Source organism: Lagopus leucura, unplaced genomic scaffold (assembly GCF_019238085.1).
Source record: "Lagopus leucura isolate 7727_CA_CO unplaced genomic scaffold, USGS_WTPT01 Super-Scaffold_650, whole genome shotgun sequence".
NCBI classification, from domain to species: domain Eukaryota; kingdom Metazoa; phylum Chordata; class Aves; order Galliformes; family Phasianidae; genus Lagopus; species Lagopus leucura.
The window spans coordinates 7,470,962-7,490,024 of record NW_024962253.1 but is presented as its reverse complement, the minus strand read 5'-3'; the positions used below and the strand labels follow the sequence as shown (position 1 = coordinate 7,490,024).

Genomic DNA, 19,063 nt, shown 5'->3' with positions numbered 1-19,063 from the left:
CTTTGAAGGTGGAGATGTTAGCTGTGTACAGCTGTCTGTGACATCAGCACCACAGTCGGTGCACAGTTTTCAGTTTGACTTTCTTTTGAAGAATGAGGCATTTGGCATGGTGCTCATAGCACTTGCTTCAGCTCTTATTTTATTCTTCAGAGCAGCATGTCACAGAATCATTTCGGTTGGAAAAGACCACTAAAATCACCAGCTGGCCACCCATCACCACCCCATGCCCACTAATGATGTCCCAAAGTGCCACAACTCCATGGTTCTTGAGCACTTCCAGGGGTGGTGACTCCGCCATCTCCCTGTTGGAATACTTCTTGATGGTGTTATTGCTGCTTCTTATAGACGTGGGATGGCTGTTTCTTCTGAAGGCTGATGAGCTGTTGGTGCACTTGTCACAATGGTTGCAGATTTTAACCTTTGCGTGGCAGGGAGAGATGAACCCCGCCGTGTGAGGGATTGTGTGATGGAGAACCTCACGGTTTGAAAAACTGCCTTCTGACTTTCCTCTTCCACCTGATTTTTCAGGCGGCAGACCGTGACAAGCACTCCTTGCTGGATTGAGCTCCATCTGAACGGACCTCTACAATGGCTGGACAAAGTATTGACTCAGATGGGCTCCCCTTCAGTACGCTGCTCCAGCATGTCGTAAAACTCCTTCCTCTGCTACCAGTGGGCTAAATACTAAGACCTATCAACAGACTTCATAGAAAAGCTCGTCTATTGTAGTATTTGTGTGTGGTCCTCATGAACTCTTTACTATCCAAAAAAAGCTTTTTTTTTTTTTTTTATTAATGAAAAACAGCACTTGAGGTCTCATCAATTAAAGCACCTTGTGGATTCTGTTTCCTATACTCTGATACTAGATGAAAACTTAGTATATAGAAATGCCTTCTTCAGAGAGAAGAAGGAACAGCTCTAAAGATTCTTAATGGTGTTTTTATTGGGTATATAATTGAGTGTCCTAATGGTTTATCAATAACATGAATAGCTAAGTATACGTAAAGGTAATGTATCATGATCTCAGATATCACAGTATTGTGCTGTTCTACATTTTAGTTCCCATAGTTAGATGTTTGGTTTGTTTTTAGATTGAGGCAAATCTCTCATAAAATCTCAAGACTTGACTCCTATCTTCTTTTATATTTTTTTTTTTATATAAGCAGGTTTTCAAGTTGTCCTAAACATAAAAAGCAGACTTTAGTTGTATACAAGCTTAACTTTTTTGCTGCCTTCTTAAAGAAAAATCCCTCCCTTGGAAGGGAAATAAATGTCTGAGATTTACTGAAATCTCAAGACAATTTGTATATTCTTAATGGGGCCTAAAGTGAATCTCTGTACTCTAAATTCTGAGTATCCATCACACTAGGAGTCTACGTTTCCCTACCCATATGAGCTGATGCGTCTGTTGCCAGCAGTATTGCTGGCACTGTGTTCTTTAGGATTTTTTTGTACCTTGGATCACTGAAGTCAGTGCTTTTCTTTTTCTCATAGAGTTGATGATAGCGTTGGATACTGGATTAAATACAAAAGTGACTTACCCCTAACATCTGTGTGCTTTCAATAAGCAGATGCTACTGAAAATCTAGGGTTTTTTTTTTTTTTGTTTTGGAGCCAAACACTTTGAAAAATCCTTTCCCAGGGTAAACTAGACTCTAATAGGTTTTAAATAGATGCAGCTTCTTAACATGTTTCAGTAACAGAACGTAAATCTCTGATCTGATTAGCTTTGTACAGCTTACTGACATACCAGGTCATACTCATTCATTATGTCATAATGGGCCTTGTTATTAAAAGTAGTTGCTTCTGCAAAACCTTTAGGATAGTGGTTGCTGAGGTATGACCAGCGAAGAAGGGTTTCTAGGTTCTTCACAACTGTGCATGTTATTGTGAACCCTTGGACACTACAACTGCACCATATTAAAAATGCTCTGAAATATATTCTGCAGATAAGTCTGGGTTGGGGAAGGGTTGGGAAACTGTATAGAAGGGTTATTCTGACTTGACAAGTATACATCTTACTAACAATCTTGTGATCTAGCTGTCTGTCATTCTTATGTCACTGTGGCAGTAGCAGGATTGCTTTTGTCCTTTCCCATGGTTTCACGCGTTGCACCAGCACTGTACTTTGTAAGTACGGCTAGTGATAACTTGGAGAACAAAAACGTGGCCAGTGTTACAGCTTTTAATACTGACTGAGTTGAGGATAGTCGTGGATATTCTTATGCCGTAATGACTAGGACATAGAAGCAATACCAAAAAATCGAGCTTTGAAGAAGAGGGCCAACCACCTTTTGAAAATTGACAAAGCAGTTACCAGTTTGTGCTAGTTTTACCAGTAGACTAATGTATTGGTAGAACTTGTGAACCTAAGAAATAAGCTTCATGAGTGTTGCATTTGCCTAATATGTGAATACACTAATAAAAGTTTTAATTCTCACCTTGACTCCTTTGTCATTATTTACTGTATGTTTTCTTGTGAAACTGGGGGTGATTCTAACCAGCCCAAAGAAATGCCACGAATTTCCCACATGTTGTGGCTGGAAGGGTACAGTTTGGATTGTAAAATCACCTCTTGGGCAGCTATTGCGAGGATTCTCAATGTGTGTTTTTGGCTGCAGACTTCTACTTCAGACCAAGTTCAATAAAGCAGTTGCTTTTTTCCTACCACGGGTGTATTTCATCCTGCTGGCACACGTGTTTACTTTCACCTGTGAAACAGATAAGGCTGACTTGTCTGGGTGAAAGACATTACTCTGTGTATGAGCAGGTTGAGACTTGAACCAACTGGATGGGCTAATCCTTAGTCTCCTTCCTGTGGATTCCTGTGTGTGTTCTCTCAAAGAGCTGTGGCAATATTCCTCGTTTTGCTGTGGGCATAGCAATAGCTTTGGCTACAGGCTTCTCTGGTACGCCTTTCCAGCTGGCGTACAAGGATGCGTGGTGCTGCTTGCAGACAAGGCCATCTCACTCCGTAGAAATCAATTCATTTTTCTCCCATCAGCATCACTGAAGTACTCCTGCTGTGTTTCTGCCACAGCTTGGTGGAACGAGGGAACTAATCTTCATCTGGAATGTTGTTTCATTTTGTTTGAATCACGGAATGGCCAAGGTTGGAACCACCCTGCCACACGCAGGGCCACCAACCTCCACATTTAATACAAGCCCTGGGGCTGCCCAGCACCCCATCCAACCTGCCCTTGAACACCACCAGGGGTGGACGGGGCATCCACAGCCTCTCTGGGCAGCTGTTCCAGCACCTCACCACTCTCTGTAAAGAACTTATTTTGCCCGTAGTTTGTTTAAATGCCTTTGGCAGCCCTGGGGTAACTTGAACATACTCTTGTTTCTCAACCCCGTGCCTTTCTGGCTTAATCCCACCACTGTTCTGCTCAAGCATCTCGCTGCAGAACGCATATGGTGTGTAAGGAACGTGGTTGCAGCTCTCTTCTGCTGGGCAAAGTCATCACTTCAAAAGTACAAATGTAAAGAGCTGTGTTTTGTTGTGTTTTGTTTGTTTTTCCCACTGAGACTTTTGTTAAATAAAATACCAAGTGTAGAGTAAGGCAGCTTCATCGCCAAATCCTTCCAGGATTTGAGAACAATGCCAAACACCTGACGGCTTGCACCTTTAAACTGAGAGCTTATGATTGAAAGTCAGCTGTGTGTTTTCCTGTTGCTTTAGTGCACGGTGCCTAAGGAGGTGGTGAGCTCTCTGCATCAAGATTCCTCTGCTGGTATTTTAGCATCTTGTGCAGAGCACTCCCACCTCCTTTTGCCTTCCAGGTGCTATTGTACAAGCCTACAACGTGGTGGGAGCTGTGGCATCTTGTTCTTACTTGGGGCACTGTACTTAACTGGGGCTTACCCACTTTGGGACTGACTGCAGGCAAACTGTAGTTTAGCTTGCATCTCTGCAATGATAGTGGTTCTGAAATGCTCAACAGCCAGAAATCACTCTTTCATGATTTCTGGGGGTCCCTTCCAAACCCTGCAATTCTGTGATCACAGCTACTGTACTTCACTAATTTTCCTGTGCCCAACTTCTTGTGTTGCAGTGGGAGGTGTGATGTTTGGGCCTTTGATAGTCATCTGCCTCCAAATTGTTGGCACGCTGAACTGAAAGTGTTTTGTTTGAACCTTCCAGCTCGTCATGCTACATTGTGGTTATGGCTTTTTTTTTTTTAGCACTGCAAACTGAAATTTTCCTGCAGCTGGGTTTTGAGTTAAAATATTGTGAAATACAGGATTTCACTCTGCTCCACCCACACAGTGTCTTACTTGTGTGTGATGCAGTGTTCCTCTTACCAAAACAAGGCTGGTTGTAACCTCATTCTGAGGCTTTGTTAAGCTTCAGCACGAGCTCTGAGCAAAGTGCAGTCTCTGATAGAAGGATTACACATATCCCAAGCAATGTGCCGTGCTAGGAAGTGCTTCTGGTGGGCCTTAAGGAATTACCTTGCTGCAAGTCTGAAAGTTTATTAAGAGTAGGAAAATACTGTTGAAACGTGTGCTTTCCTGTCTGGGAAATATGTGTTTTCCCAGCCTGGCTTGGAAGCAACCATCACAGACTCTGTATGTTCCTAGATACACAGGTGATAGAATTGTTCGAGTTGGAAAGGACGCTTAAAGGCCATCTTATCCAACTCCCTGCAATGCACAGGGGCACCTACCTGCTCCATGAGGTGCTCAAAGCCCTGTGCAGGCTGACCTTGAGCGTTTCCAAGGATGGGGCATCTCATTAAAGAAGGTCATTTTAAAATAGCCTTTGGTAATGCTAGTCCTCCTTTCCATGTCTCTTTTGCATTTATTAAAAAAGAGAAGAATCTTTAAATAATGTTTCTTCTCTTGGGAAAGCACTGCTTGAAGAGTGAGTTTCTAGCGGCGCATTGTCGTGGCTACAGAAACTGGAATCAAGGCTTCAAAGCTGGGAGCGATCTTTGATGTAACGTTAGCTGTTTTAACTGCAGTCAGGATTAAATCTAGGCTGTTGGCAGAGGAAAAGTGGATGGCAAATGATGGATATGTAAAGATCTCAGCCCTCAGAGCTCTTGATCCTCTTCCCTCATGCAGAAGATGTATGAAGGATGGCTTACAGGAAAGCCCAGTTACTTGTGGGACCCAGAGTGGCAATGGACACCCATATTCCTGCACTTCTGTTTGTTTTTCCTTTCAACTTGCAGCTCTGAAAAGCTGCCAGTGTTTTCTCTGCACTAAAAGCATCTAGCTATTTGCTTCTCTGAAGCTGTAGTAAACTGCTGTAAAAATACATGTGTTACGAATGCCTCATGAGTTAATTGAGCTGATGGGCAGTACGTACCTGAGGCTGCAAATTCCATTGTCTTTTAAAACTGATCTTTGCTCTAAAGTCTTGCTTGTTTGCATCTTCATTTTGAAGTAGAATTCCAAGAGCAACCACCACAGCTCCAAGCATAGAAGATTATTAAATGTAGGTTTGGCAGCTACGGTTTATCTTTGGATAAAAAGGAGGATGCTGTCCATCGGGCTCGTAATCAAGCCTTAATTTGGAGCAGAAAATTCCAGACTTCGTGGGGTTGTATTTCAGCTGCTCCAAAGTCCCCGAAGACACAAAGCAGTTTGACAAGGAGTAGAATGTAGGTAAACTCGAGGTGCCCAGATTGATTAATTATTTGAAATAAAACTGATGCATAATGAATTTGGAACCACTTCAGAAGTTCTGTCTCGTCTTTGTGTTCTTGAAGAGTTGATCTGTAGGTACAAGTCCCAGTAAAAATTCGTATGGACCCAAGCCAAGATGTGTACCAGCAGATTTAATTGTTCTTTGTGCTGCGCTTCCTTACGTGCCTGGTTCGAGTGTTAGCAAAGACTGGTGAAGCACAGGCTGCCATAGATGGAAAGGGGCTCAACAGAGCCCATCCGAGGGTTGAATGCTTACTATCCAGAAGGGAGTTTGGAATTAAATGTGCATCCATATGCACATGCAGATGACACTGGTTTCCTTTTGTTACTATACTGAAAGAATGGTTGGAGCACAGGAGCATGTTTTAAGGGAAATTAGGCTAATGGGAGCACAAATCTCATCTTGCACCTCTGCTGCCATCAGTATGAAGACTCAGTGGAATCCTCTATGAAGAAACTTCAGGTCAAGGCTGAAGAAGTGTCACAGCTTGTCCTGTAGCATGACACTGAAGGCAAGAGACTTTAACTCAGCACAGGGAGAAGAACGAATTAATATAAGAGGTCTACAAATGTTCCTGTGCCAACAGTTGTCTTAAGTAAGTTGTCTGAGGGAGGGAGGAAAGAACACCTTCCATCTTTGCTACTTATTAAAAAGGGGATAGGAGTGTTTGGGAAGGAATTAGTATGCACGTAACAGTCTGAGGTTTTTAGTTGTTGGGATTCAGAATGCTGAGCTGGAACTTGCCTAGCTGATGGACCAAAGCTTGATCTCAGGTGTTGAACACTTGATTGCAAATATGCACAGCATGTCTGTGTTGACTGCCACAAGTCCGTGGGGCCAGACGGGGATACACCGAGGGTACTGGTGGAGTTGGCAGAGCTGATTGCCTCCTGGTGAACCAGAGAGGTCCCAGGGGATTGGAGGTTTGCCGGCGTGACTCCCATCTACAGGAAGGGTCGTAAGCAGGATCTGGGAAACTACAGACCTGTCAGCCCGGCGTTGGTACCAGGGCAGGTTATGTAACAGATCGTCTTGAGTGAGGTCACACAGCGTGTGCAGGACAACCAGGGGATCAGGCCCAGCCAGCACGGGTTCACAAAAGGCATGTCCTGCCTGACCAACCTGATCTGTGATCCCACCTGGTGGATGAGGAAAAGGCCGTTGAAATTGACCAGTGCCTCACCACCCTCACTGTAAAATCTTTTTTTCCTTATATCCAACCTGAGTGATCTTGAAGCTGTTTCCCCTTGTTCTGCCTCCACAGACCCCGCCGAAGAGTCTTATTCCTCCTTTCCTGCAGCTCGCCTTCAGATACTGACAGGCATTCTCGGGTCTCCTCACAGCTTTCCCTTCTCCATGCTGCACAGCCCCAGCTCTCAGCCTGTCCTCGCAGGAGAGGTGTTCCATCCCTCGGGAATGTTCTCAAGCTGCATCAGGGGACGCCCATTTTGAAAAACTTCTCCCAGGGGGTGAGCAGGCACTGGAATGGGCTGCCCAGGGTCCCTGGAGGTGTTCAAGAAGCAGTAGATGTTGTGCTAAGGAGCGTGGTTTGTGGGGAAATACTAGTGGTAAGTTAATGTTTGGACTAGGTGATCTTGGAGGTCTTTTCCAACCGTCGTCATTCTATGATTCTACGATGTGTTGGCAGACACCATTGTGTTGGTGGTTCCATGGAGCTAACCAAGCCTCGTCTCCACTGAAGATGCTTTAAGGCAGCTCAGTCATCAGTTTAATGACAGGATTTGTATGCTGTAAGGAATGAATTGGGCACACCTGGGAAGATTGTTCTGATTTTGGTACCATCCCAAAGGCACAAAATGACTCCTACTGTTCCCTTTCTTGTGCGCTCATATACCCACTTGGGACCTTAATTCATACAGTAGAAACCAAAAGAGGCTAACAAGAGACTTTTGGCTTCTGTAGTAATTGCACAATTACATGATAATGACCATAATTTGTGTTGTCTCAGAGCTCTACCTGCTGCCAGCTTACATGGAACACCCTACATGGAGTCAAAGCCCTCTCTGCTATGAAAGCAAAGAGCAGATGTAAAGTTACAGGAACGTGCTTGCACCCAGTGCTTCATGGTTGTACTCAGGAAGCTGAGATGAGCAAGAGGGATGGTGTGATATTGGTAAGGTGAGCAGAGCTCTAATAATGTGGCTTTCTGACATAGGGTAAGTGAAGGTTCTTCCCTCAGACCCTGCCCTCCTTGTCTGGTGCTGTTGAAAGGTCTGTGGCTACACCAAACAGTTAGTGCTCTGCTAATTAGCTCTGCAGGAGGTCGTCCTGGCCACACTAATTGCTAATGTTGGGACTGTTAGCTCCAACTCTGTGGCTAACCAGAGATAAATGCAGATGGCAGTGGATTTACTGATAGCTTGATTGTGGTTCAGATACTGACTTGAAGAGTACCATAAGCTGCTGGTAGGGTGAATTTTTCCAGGATCTTGACAAAGGTCACTTTAGTGAATTATCTAGGAACTGAAATGCTGCTTTTGTGTTTCTTTATTAGTGATCTCTATCATTGCAAAATGTGTTTGAGAGGGCAGGGCTGGATTAAAACACCTGGGCAGCAGGGAGGAACAGATGGATTTCCCTCCATGATGCTTAAGTGGCAGTTTCACTTCAAACCACAGCTCTTGAATTGGGTGTTGATGACACGGTTGCAGCCACGGGGCTCTGGCTGCCTGACTTCTTGCCAGCAGTTACTGTGCTAATTCCTACACTTTTCAGCGGTACCTTTTGAGGTACAGGAGCTCTCTGTCCTCCTTTGATACCCTGAAATGCCATGTGCTCTGACTGTTGTTGATGGTATCTAGCTTCTTCCTGAGCAGCCCGAGGTCATCTCTGTGTTCTTATTATCTGTATGGTCAAGGCAACACCTCTATCGTAAGCTGAGTCACACTGAGGCTGTTTTCCACAGAATAAAGGAGTGTGTAGATTTAAAAGGGATGAAATTCAGATGCTCATTATGACTGTAGTAACATGACTGTCATTTCCGAAGCGAAAAATAGAAGAATAGTAAGAAATAGGAGAACTCTTTTCTCATCTTTTCTCACCCTAACTTGCTTGCATGGATGGCTCTGCCCAGAGAGGCATGTGAGTGAGTGCCAAACCTCCACAGCTATGGAGGAGTGAGGGGACAATGATCTGCTATTGGCTGTGTGGAGGATAGCCATGGAGTCAGAGCTGGAGTATGACCAGCAGTATTCATGTATGTGGAGATGGAGCACAGACCACTGCAGCCAGCAGGGAGCATTTTATTGCTCGTGTTTTGCTGGAGTCTTCAGCTGCATCTTGTGTTTGTCAACCCTACATTATTTCAAATGAACGTAAACTCGTGTGGAAATCCGTGGTGCCAATTACCCAGTGCTGCTGCAGCACAGCCAGGATGAAAACCCAGACCTTCCTGCCTCCCAGCCTTATTTCACCGAGCCATGTGGTTTTTGTTGGGGTACCACCATAGCTCTGAGTCACAAACACTCAAGCGCAGTGCCAACAGTTACATTTCAGTCCTTCAGCCTGTGGAACTGATTTGGCTTCAGCCCACTCAAAACCCATTGGGGTAGCTCACTCATCCTTCATTAATGAGAGGGTGGTGGAGGTACGTGACCAGGTTGTAACTCGAGATGGACTTGGCTTTCTGACCAGCTGCGAGCAGAAGGTATCTTCTCCAAAGGTGCAAAGTAATGAGAAACAGGTGTTGATTTATGACAGTAGCAGTAGATCAGCTAACAGACTATTTTTGCTATTAACTGGCTGTGGAATTTGCAGATGTGACATTAGGATGAGCTCATCCTTGTCTTTGAGGGGGTGCAGCCAGTTTGTGCAAGGGCAGAGGACCCTCACTGTTGCATTGCCTCCTACACCTCACCCACCTTGACCCCATTCATAAGACAAGTTCATCTGACCTAAGGCACCAAGCCCAGGGCACATCTCTAAATGAAATGTTACGTGGAAAATGAATGATTCCATGGGAAAATTAAATAAAAGCAAAGAAAATGACTCAGCCCTTTGGTCTTCTCTCAATTTCCGTGAGCTTATGTCACTCCGTGTGTCCCCAGTTATCTCAAAAGGAAATTTTTCTGAGAAGTCTTCTGCTGGATATTTCTCACCTTGAATTTCCTTTTCCCACAAAACATGGAAATGGATTGAATCCCTCCACACAGAGTAGATGTTGTGTTCTCATGTGCCTCCTGCTGTTGCCATAGACAGCACAATAAGTTGTTTGGATGTGTTTTGTTTTCCTGAAGTCCTTTCTCTACCACCCAGCAACAGGACTGCCAAAAATTGTCTGTGTTATGCCACCACTTAACTCCAGCCTCATTATCTTGCAATGTGGGGAGACGATCTCTTGATCTGGGGCACTGAGAAGGGTCACCTCCCCCTGTACCACACTCCCCAGATATTATGAACCCTACATCTAACAGGTTTAATGCCTTACAGGACGACTAGAAACTGGAAAAAGCCTTCAAGAACAAATCTCAAAGACATCTGGCACTTGGACCTTGTGGTCCAAGATAGGTTTCAAGCTTGATTTGAATTATGTACTGTTGTGAGCATGGAGTTCGTTGGATCATCTTGTGACTGCCAGCCACTTGACTTCCTATGGGCAAAATTTTCCACTATGCTGAACTTGATTCTGCAGCTGATGTCCCAGACAACACCATGGTCAAATGGTGTCTATCCCTCTTGGGCGCGCAGTCTTTGTTCTTCACAGAAGCTTTATATGAAAGCTTTGCTTCAGGTGTTCCCACATGGAGCTGCGCTCTTTACTCTCTTGCCAGACTTTCCCACAGCAGCTTGGTCACCATCTGTGCTGTGGCAAGACTTGTTCAGTGGTTGGGAAGGAGAAAACACCGTCTCTTCAGGTTGGAGCAGCTCGTAGGCAACGTCACTAGTCTTGATGTAGTCTTGGTAGATGAAGAAATCTCACATTCATGCCCTAAAGCTCAGGGCTGCTTTTTAAAGGCATTCATGCAAAACTTTCTGGCCTGTCAAGCACTGTTACTATATCAAAGCAATCACCTTTTGCTCTGTCAGGCAGCCCTGATCTCCCCATGGGTTCGGTGTGAAGGCAGCAGGGCTTGCTTGCCTCAGCATCTCTCCTTCTGCTCATCCTTGGACACTCTAGGAGATGTATTGAGCGCAGTTTTGCTTTTTTTCCTCTAGGTAGGAGAGAGACTTTTTGAAATTATTTCAAGGGCATGTGATGTGGGAATTAATCAAGTCTGTCTATTTGTATTTCCATGATCAAGAATCATGGAACCATAGAACCATCAAGGTTGGAAAAGACCTCTAAGATCATCAAGTCCAACCCTGAGCCATCAAAAGAAACACTGATTCTTCAGCTTGTTAGTAGGTGTGTGTACAAGGCCCTCCTCAGCTTTTTCAGTCTGCATGGTTCAACTCTTGGAGTCACCATCTTGGGTGTTGCTATTTCTCTGCAAAGCTCTGAAGAAGACTCTGGTGAGACTCTGATGATTCCAACTGAAGCAAGGTGAAGGTGTTATCCAAATCTCCCTTGAGCTTCAGCAGCTGGGGCCGTGCTTACTATCCTGGGTAGCCTGCGCCATGCCCACCACCCTCTGTTGCAGGACCCTTTCCTAACATTCACTTGAGTCTCCCTTGATGAGGTCCATGCCAAGAAGAAACAGTGGGCTGTCGTGAGAGAACTGTAGGGCCATGAGGGGCTGTAGGGTTATAAGGGGCTGTAGGGTCGTGAGGTCTCCCTTCAGTCTCCTTTCCTGTGGGCTGAAACAGGATTTCAGCTGCTCCTCACACACCTTGCCCCCTGTCCCTTCTCCATCCCCATCCACTGGACATTGTGATAGCTTTATGACTTTTTCATATTGTGGTGCCCAAACCTGCACCGAGTGTGGAAGTCAGGTGCTGGATTCACATTTCTGTACAGGAGAGGAGAATGGAAGCTTTGGGAGCAGCCTTCATCCATCCACACTCTGAGCTGTAGCTATGAGGGCAGCCCTGGTGCTGGCCCAGCTCCTGCAGAAATCTCCATTTGTTACATTTGCATTGTGCCTTTCTTACATCTCCTCTTGCAAGGGAGACACAGAGCTCACAACACAATCCTGTGCCATGCAGGAAATTCTCCAGCAGAGCACAGTGTGCTGATCTATAACGTATTGCAAAGCACATCTACTCACTTAGCAACACAAGGCAATTCCACCCAATGGTATCAAGGGAAAGGAAAAACAGGAAATAGTTCATGAAAACACATTCAAAATGTGCAAGTACTGAAGGCCATGGTGCACACAAGGAATTTATGGAAATGATGCACAGCAAAAAGAGCCTTCTATGAAAGGGATCTGGGTCATGGCTGGTTGTTTTATGATGATCCTGGCTAACAGTTCTTTGTATTTAAATTACGTTTACTGGGGAGAAAGTTTCATGATAGCCCAAAGCCACGAAAATTTAGAATTATTATTATTATTATTTTGAAAGAGAATGCATGTGGCAAAACTTGAAATGAGAAAGCTCGGGAAAGCCATATTCTGCAGAACATTTGCACTGAAACTTCATAAACAGGGAAGGAAATACTCTGAAGTAAGCTAATATTCGTCAAAGGGGGAAGACTTTCCATCACGCTTTGGTATAATTTGAACTGTGTGCATTTCAAGCTGTCAGGAGAGTAATGAGATTTTTATGTCAAATGGTATTTTTCAGATGTATTACTTAAAGCCATTCCTTCCAGATACCTCAAGGCCAGCTTCGCTGCGTTGGTTTTGCATGAGCTGTGAGGATTCAGTCTCCAAATTTCTGCATTTTGGTGTTGGGTAGTTCTGAGTGTTTGGTTTTTTGAGGGGTGTTTTTTTGCACAAAGAAAATGTTAACCCGGCAAGGTGGAAGGGTGAATAGGTGAAAGCTGCTGCACTGCGAACAGATGAAACCTTGAAACACGCAGTCATTATTGGCACAGCGTTAGAGGGGGGAGAACCATCTGACGAGGCTCAGTGCTCGTTAGAAGTGATATTTGCAATGCTTGTCATCGGGGACAAAGTTATGCCCAAGTACCCTGTGGCCTAGAGAAGCCTGAAGCAGCCCGCAGAGGTGCGCGTGTGGCACAACACATAAAAGCACACCAGCTCCAATGAGGGTAAATGAAAGGAACAGGTTTGGTCGTAAAACTCCCGGAGAATGCGAGGATGTCAAAGCAGGCTGGGTAATTAGCGTAATTACATCACGGCGAATGCAAAGGAGATCGTATGGAAGATGCTGTACTGTGGGAGCTTGGCTTTGACTGGGAGTGCGTGTTGAGCGACAGAGTAATGGAGCGCTCCAGGGAACGGCGCAGAAACATCTTGTTATGAATTTGTTTATCCAGCGCACGGAGAGAGGGAGGAACAGGGCTGGCACTTAGCTGGCTGAGTTATTGCTTTTTTAACCTTGCTTTCTGCCGGTAGTCGACACCCGAGCATCCGATTCACTCTCGATGCAGAGGAAGAGGAGCAAAGAGACTCTATTTGGGCAGTGGGCACCTCGTCTGCTGCCTTCTGGGTATGAAATTTTTGCAGCTGCCCCCTTTTTGCAAGTGCACAAGTGTGCCCACACCATTCTGTGCCTCTTCCCTCTTGCAGCCCCTTGGATCTCCTCACCTGTTTGGGTTGCAGTTAACAGAGGATGCTCAGATTTGTGGCATCTTCCAGGGCCACACAGAAGAAAGACCCATACCGGTCTGCTGCTGTTTCTCTGCTATTTGATCTGTTGGCTGTAACTGTTGTACAAAAGCTTTGCATTGCCCAAGCATATGGAATAACAGAGTCGCTGAGATTGGAGAAGACCTCCAAGATCTCCAAGCCCAAGCCCAACCCATCCCACCGTGCCCACTGACCATGTCCCTAGGTGCCACATCTCCATGGTTGTGGTACACCTCCAGGACTCCATGCACTGCCTGTGCCAATGCATTACCACTCTTCAGGAGAACAAATTTTTTCTAGTATTGAACTGTAAGGTGCATTGCATCATACTGCGTCAGCATCAAACCTATTAGCAGTGCCCAGGGTCTGTCCAACTGTCAGGTTGGTTGACTCTCCCAGTGAACTCTCTAAGCTTTCCTTTGCAACTATGGTGTTCAGGCTGGATATTGGGAAAAATTTCTTCTCACAAAGAGTGGTGATACACTGGCACTGCTGCGCAGGGAGATGGTGGAGTTCCCATCTCTAAAGGTGGTCAAGAACTGTGCAGATGTGGCATTTGGGGACGTGGTCAGTGGGCATGGTGGGTTGGGGTTGGGCTTGGGGGTTTTGGAGGTCTACTCCAACACTAATGATCGTATAGTTCTATTTGGGGTCATGGTCAGTGGGCATAGTGGTTGTTGGATGTGGTTGAGTTTGGGATCTTGGAAGTCTTTTCCAACCTTGCTGATTCCATGATCCTGTGATCTATCTGAATTTCAGTCCTGAACAAATATTCCCATCTTGTGCTGCTGCAGCACAGAAAATAGTAATTTACGTTGCTCAAATTAGCTGCTGCTTTTCATCATTAGTGCAAAACAATTTCAAGAGAACTTTAAGCAGAACACAGTTGGGAGCAGTTCTCAAAAGTGCCTCAGAAGAACACATCACTAAAAAGATGTATCTGTAGAATTGGACAGGAGCAGTTCTTGTCTGGTGCAGCTTTGGCTGCTGGAGGGAAACGATGGAATGCTTTCAGTCTTGGTCAACATCATCACTGCTGTATCATTCAGATGGCCAAAGCTCTGCGGTGCTCTGCTGAACATGGACCTGCTCTGTGTTCTCCTGGGCATCCCTGATGGAGATTGCTGGCTTGTGCCAAGGTGGGTGCTGGTGGTGATCCTACACCTGCTTTAAACCATGGCCCTCCTCAGATGAGGTTTGCAAGGGAGATGCTTAGGTGAGGTTGAATGCAGATCATTGAGTAGAAGCATTTCACAGCCCTGCTGGTGCTCCCAGGCCTCTTTCCACCTCTCTGGATTGCAGTGGGCTTTCCCTGCGTGGCCAAAGGCGTTGGGATTCACTTCCCCGCAAGGAGACGCCGCGGGTTTGCAGCAGTAAGATGTAGGAAAGCAAACTTCCACTTGATGGCAGCAAAGGATGGGGAATGAGGAAACCCTGGTATGGATGGAGGCAGGCTTTGTGTCCTTCCCACGACCAAAGCCTGTGACCTCTGTCCCCAAGGATGGCAGCTGGATGTCCTTCTGGAGAGAAAAGGCCATGTAGGGTTTGGGGCTGTTGCTGAGACACGAGCAGCACAAAGTGCCCAGCATGTGTGAAAAGTGGTTTCCAAGTTGCAGCATCACCCAGAAGCAGGTGATGAGGGGCACAGGAGCAGGGTGGGTGGCTGCAGTTGTCTCCATGAGCGGCGCTGCATGCAGCTGCAGTCCCTCCAGCCATGGGCAGCAATGCTGGAGGTGCTGGGAAGAGCGTGAGAATGGGCTGAGAACGGGTGGAATGGGGGATTTGAATGGATATTCCCATATACCATGGGGATGTGAGGGTTTTCTCCAGTTCTCACTTTGCTGGTAGTGGGGCCATGGTTATATCTGGCTTTACAGGACTCCACCAATAACCCCAAAGCCACGTAGTCCTCTGGCACAGCTGGAATCAAACACCTGCAGAGTGATGGATCTCCTGGCCATGGGTCTGCACTCACTGCTTTGGGGTGAAGTTTTGGATAAAAAGGAACAAGAGTGGTGGGAAGAGCACAGAGGAGGCCCAGCATCCTGCCAGAGGGGCACAACAGGGCAAGTCCAGATGTGGTTTGGTGTAGAAACCTGTGGAGATCTCAAAGGTGATGCAGGGTGGGTGAGACCAAGGTGCTGAGCTTTAAGAAGAGCTTAGGAGAATACTGGAAAAAAAACCTAAATACTGTTAAATTCTCCAATTGAAGAAAGGTTGACCTGCAATTTGACATTTAAAGTTGGCACTTTTTGCAGTTGTATCCCTCAGATGAGTCTAGAGTTGTGATTCCTTCAGATCTGAGGCTCCTTGAGGTCCAGGTAAAGAATCCTCAACTGACAGCATGCAGGTAAGATTAAACCAGGTGTTACACGAAGTGGGAAAACTGAATTTGGATGCTCATCACTGTTGTTCGCTTTAATAGCTGGCTGGTCTTTGTGTGACTACCAGATCATTTGTCAAGAATAATTGGAAAACAGTACGTATATCCATGTGACCTTCTGGTGACCAAGTAATCAGAACAAGAGCGCATCAGTGACATGGTTTCAGATGGAAAGCTGTTGCCACAAATAGGTCTGCACTCAGGGAACGCAGCACGGTCCAGAGGGCAGCGTTTTCTGAAGAACCAAGGGAAGGAGAACGAGCGTACTTCAAAGATAACCTCATCCTGCATTCAGAGCAAACATTTAGCTAATAATACTAAATGCCAACAAAAGAAACTGGTCAGTTACAGGTCATAAACTATTAATTAGAGCTTTGCCATAAATGACTCTCGATCTCTGAGCCAAGACAATAAGCAGTTGAGGTTCCTTTGTTTCCAGGCTCTTGACTCCAGCAGTGTCAAGTGTTGGATACAGGTGAGTAGTGTCCTTCTCCCTGTTCAGGAAAGGTGATGCCTGGTAATTTGAGGATATTCAGCAACTTAGAAACTAATTAGCAGAAAATTAAATTTTCCGCTTCGCCAGAGCAAGCACACAATAAGACAGGTCTTAAGACACAAGAGGCCACGTTGGAAAGGAGTGAAGGGTGAATGGGCATGTGGAAGACCCAGCACATGCTTCAGGTGGATCCAGATGAGCTTATGAGGTGGAGCACAAAGCCATGCTGACCCTGTGATCCCCCTGGTGTCCTCATCCCCCTGAGTCCTCCCCATCCACCTCCTTGCCATGGGCTCCCTTGTGTGGGAGCTCACCGAATACGTGCAGGAAAACTGGAAGAATGGAAGTTCAGCTGAGCAACTGAGAACTGTTTAAAGTTATTTTTTAGAATTAAAAATGAGTTAAATCTGGCTGAAGCGATGGGCTTGAAAGATACCACTGTGTGCATTCCATCCCGTTGCTGATTAACTGAAATCCTCCTTGGAAGGGTAGAAAACAAAATCCCACCTCTTCTGTGTTGTTGGGATTTCTGTCCTTGATCTCCTTGCCTGCAAAGAACCTCTCTGGGGAGGCCTCTTGTTCCCTATTGTGTGAACGTCTTGGTTCCCACTGGGGAGGCTTCTTGTTCCCCATTCCCAGTGTCCTGTTGTAGCCCTGTTTTGCTGGGAGACCATTTTGGGATCCTTCCCACCTTGGGACACCAAAGGACAGACGAGAATGGGGCTGTTTGCCATTCATGCAGGGCCATCTCTCACTTTCTTGGCCAATCTTGTTGTCATTGTGAGATGCATCCCAACAAGCCTGTCTGGATGCCCAGTGTTTGTGATGAGGAAAGGTGGGATTGGCTCACGGGGTACTTCAGAGCACCTATTTACAAGAATGGGCTCTACTTCAGTGAATTCTACTAGGAAGCCCCTTTCAAGGATAATCAGTTAATTTGCATTCCCTTAGGAAACAAACAAACAAAATGAAAACCACAAGAAAAAATCCCCACAACCTTTCTGAATGCTCTCAAAATATTTTCTTTAACTGAAAAAAAAAAAAAAAACCAAAAAACAAACCAAAAAAAAAACACCAGAAAAAATTTCCTCAGGTTAAATTGTTCATAGCTAAAATCTGCCCCTGCACTCCCAAAGCCCCCAAGCTCTGCTCCGATCCAGCTGTGCACCGCAGTCCTGTTGCTTGTGGTTAGCACCGCTGAATGCCAGGGAAACTGTAATCATTCCTAAGCAAAGTAGCACTTCCCAAAGTACAGTATTTGCTTAATGGATCATTAAACCAATATAAATAATGCTGAAGCACGCATGGAAGCAACAAGGATGTCAACATAATTACGCAGGGAAACATGCAGCATGGCTGTCTGCTTCCTGTGGCTGTGCTGTGTGATGGGATAAAACGAAGCTCAGAAGAGGTTTGACTTTCCCAGGCTGCTTGACATTCTGTTTTTTTTTTCTTCCTGAAATCATTTCGTAGTTCCATCAAGATGAGTGGAATCAAATTTGAAAGAATTGTGTTTTTCTGACGGCTGTGGGAGATGCTGGGAGCGAGTTGAGGGATCACAACACTTGGAGCCAGGTTTGTCAAATGCTTTTGGGGTTGGTTGCCTTTGTGAGTCCCCCCTAGGGGAGCAGTGAGAATTCAGCATGGGTTGGGCAAACTCTACGCAGAAGCTGCACCGCTGCTCCCTAGGTAAGATGTTCCTGAGCTTACAGTCACAACCTGGCACTGGGAATGGCAAAGCCACCAGGAGATTTGGTAGCAAATTGCAGGGCTTCTCTGCCCGTAGGTAGTTTTGTTTAATTTGGAGAAGGAAGAACTCGTTACATCTGGGAGAAACCAGTGCTGTTGTGAGTAAGTGTGGCTGCGTGCTGGCCTTCTCCCGTCACTCTGAACTCATGCTTTAATCCCCTTTACAGAACAGAGAGGTGAACCCATGTTGACTGCTCCTGAGACCTTCTTTTCTTGCAATTGCTGGAAGATCACATCCAGAACAAAACACCTTTCCAGAAGTGGAAAAACGTACTGCTCCAAAAATGCAGCCTCAATGGCCAGTCAGTGAAAGCTTTTGCTTTGTTTGTTGCTGGTTTGTTGCTGGTCAACACAACTGCTATGCAAAGCTGCAGGTCCCCTCGCTGCCCAGGTCTTGCTCTGAGCCCAGGGCTGTATTGCAACATAGAATCATTAAGACTGGCAAGGAAAAGACCAATCAGACCCCATTCATCACCACCATCATTCCCATTCGTGAGCCGTGAAGGTTGGGAAAGACCTCCAAAACCACAAAGTCCAACCCATCCCCATCGCCCCCGTGAAAGCACGTCCCTCAAGGCACGGATGGCCACAACACTTCAACCAGCACCAAAGCTGCTCCGTCCCCCCGTGTCGGGTGGGCCCTGGAGGGCAGCTCTTCCCCTTGCAGGACCTGGAGAGGGCAGCAGAGAAAAGCGCAGCAGCTCCGGCTGCGAGCGGATGGAGCAGGAGCAGCTGCGTTGCAGCATCCAAACACACTTCTCGGTGAGGAGGGTAATTTAGAGCAATTACACCGATTATTATTGCTTTTCTAATTAGTGCTTTTCCTACAGAATTAGCGGAGTGTTTATCAGGAGCCGCTTGTTGCCAATAGCTTAACTGCTTCACTACCAGTTTTTATCAAACATTAGAGGGGCTTAATTTTTTTTTCTTTTTTTCTTGTGCGTAACTGGTTTTGTTATCTGGTTTCACATAAAAGCCCCAATTAAATATTCATTTTGCTTTGTTACATATGGCATGAAATTTTCATGAGCTGTACATTCTCCTTGAAATTTGGGGGGAGGAGAGGGGCGAAGTAAGCCCTTACACGCAGGCAGGAAAGTGTTGGTGAAGGAGCA

General features: G+C 45.8%; 1 protein-coding gene across 3 annotated transcripts in view; it reads left to right on the top strand.

The window, feature by feature from the left end:
• The window catches only part of LOC122174994 (mothers against decapentaplegic homolog 2), a 40,141-nt gene extending 37,701 nt beyond the window's left edge, over nucleotides 1-2,440 (top strand). For all 3 annotated transcript variants that reach the window (XM_042862360.1, XM_042862358.1, XM_042862359.1), the window contains one exon: nucleotides 529-2,440. In XM_042862360.1, coding sequence (XP_042718294.1) covers nucleotides 529-652 — 124 coding nt within the window. In that variant the 3' untranslated portion in view covers nucleotides 653-2,440. The remainder of the gene's footprint in view (nucleotides 1-528) is intronic.
• Nucleotides 2,441-19,063: the final 16,623 nt, after the last annotated feature.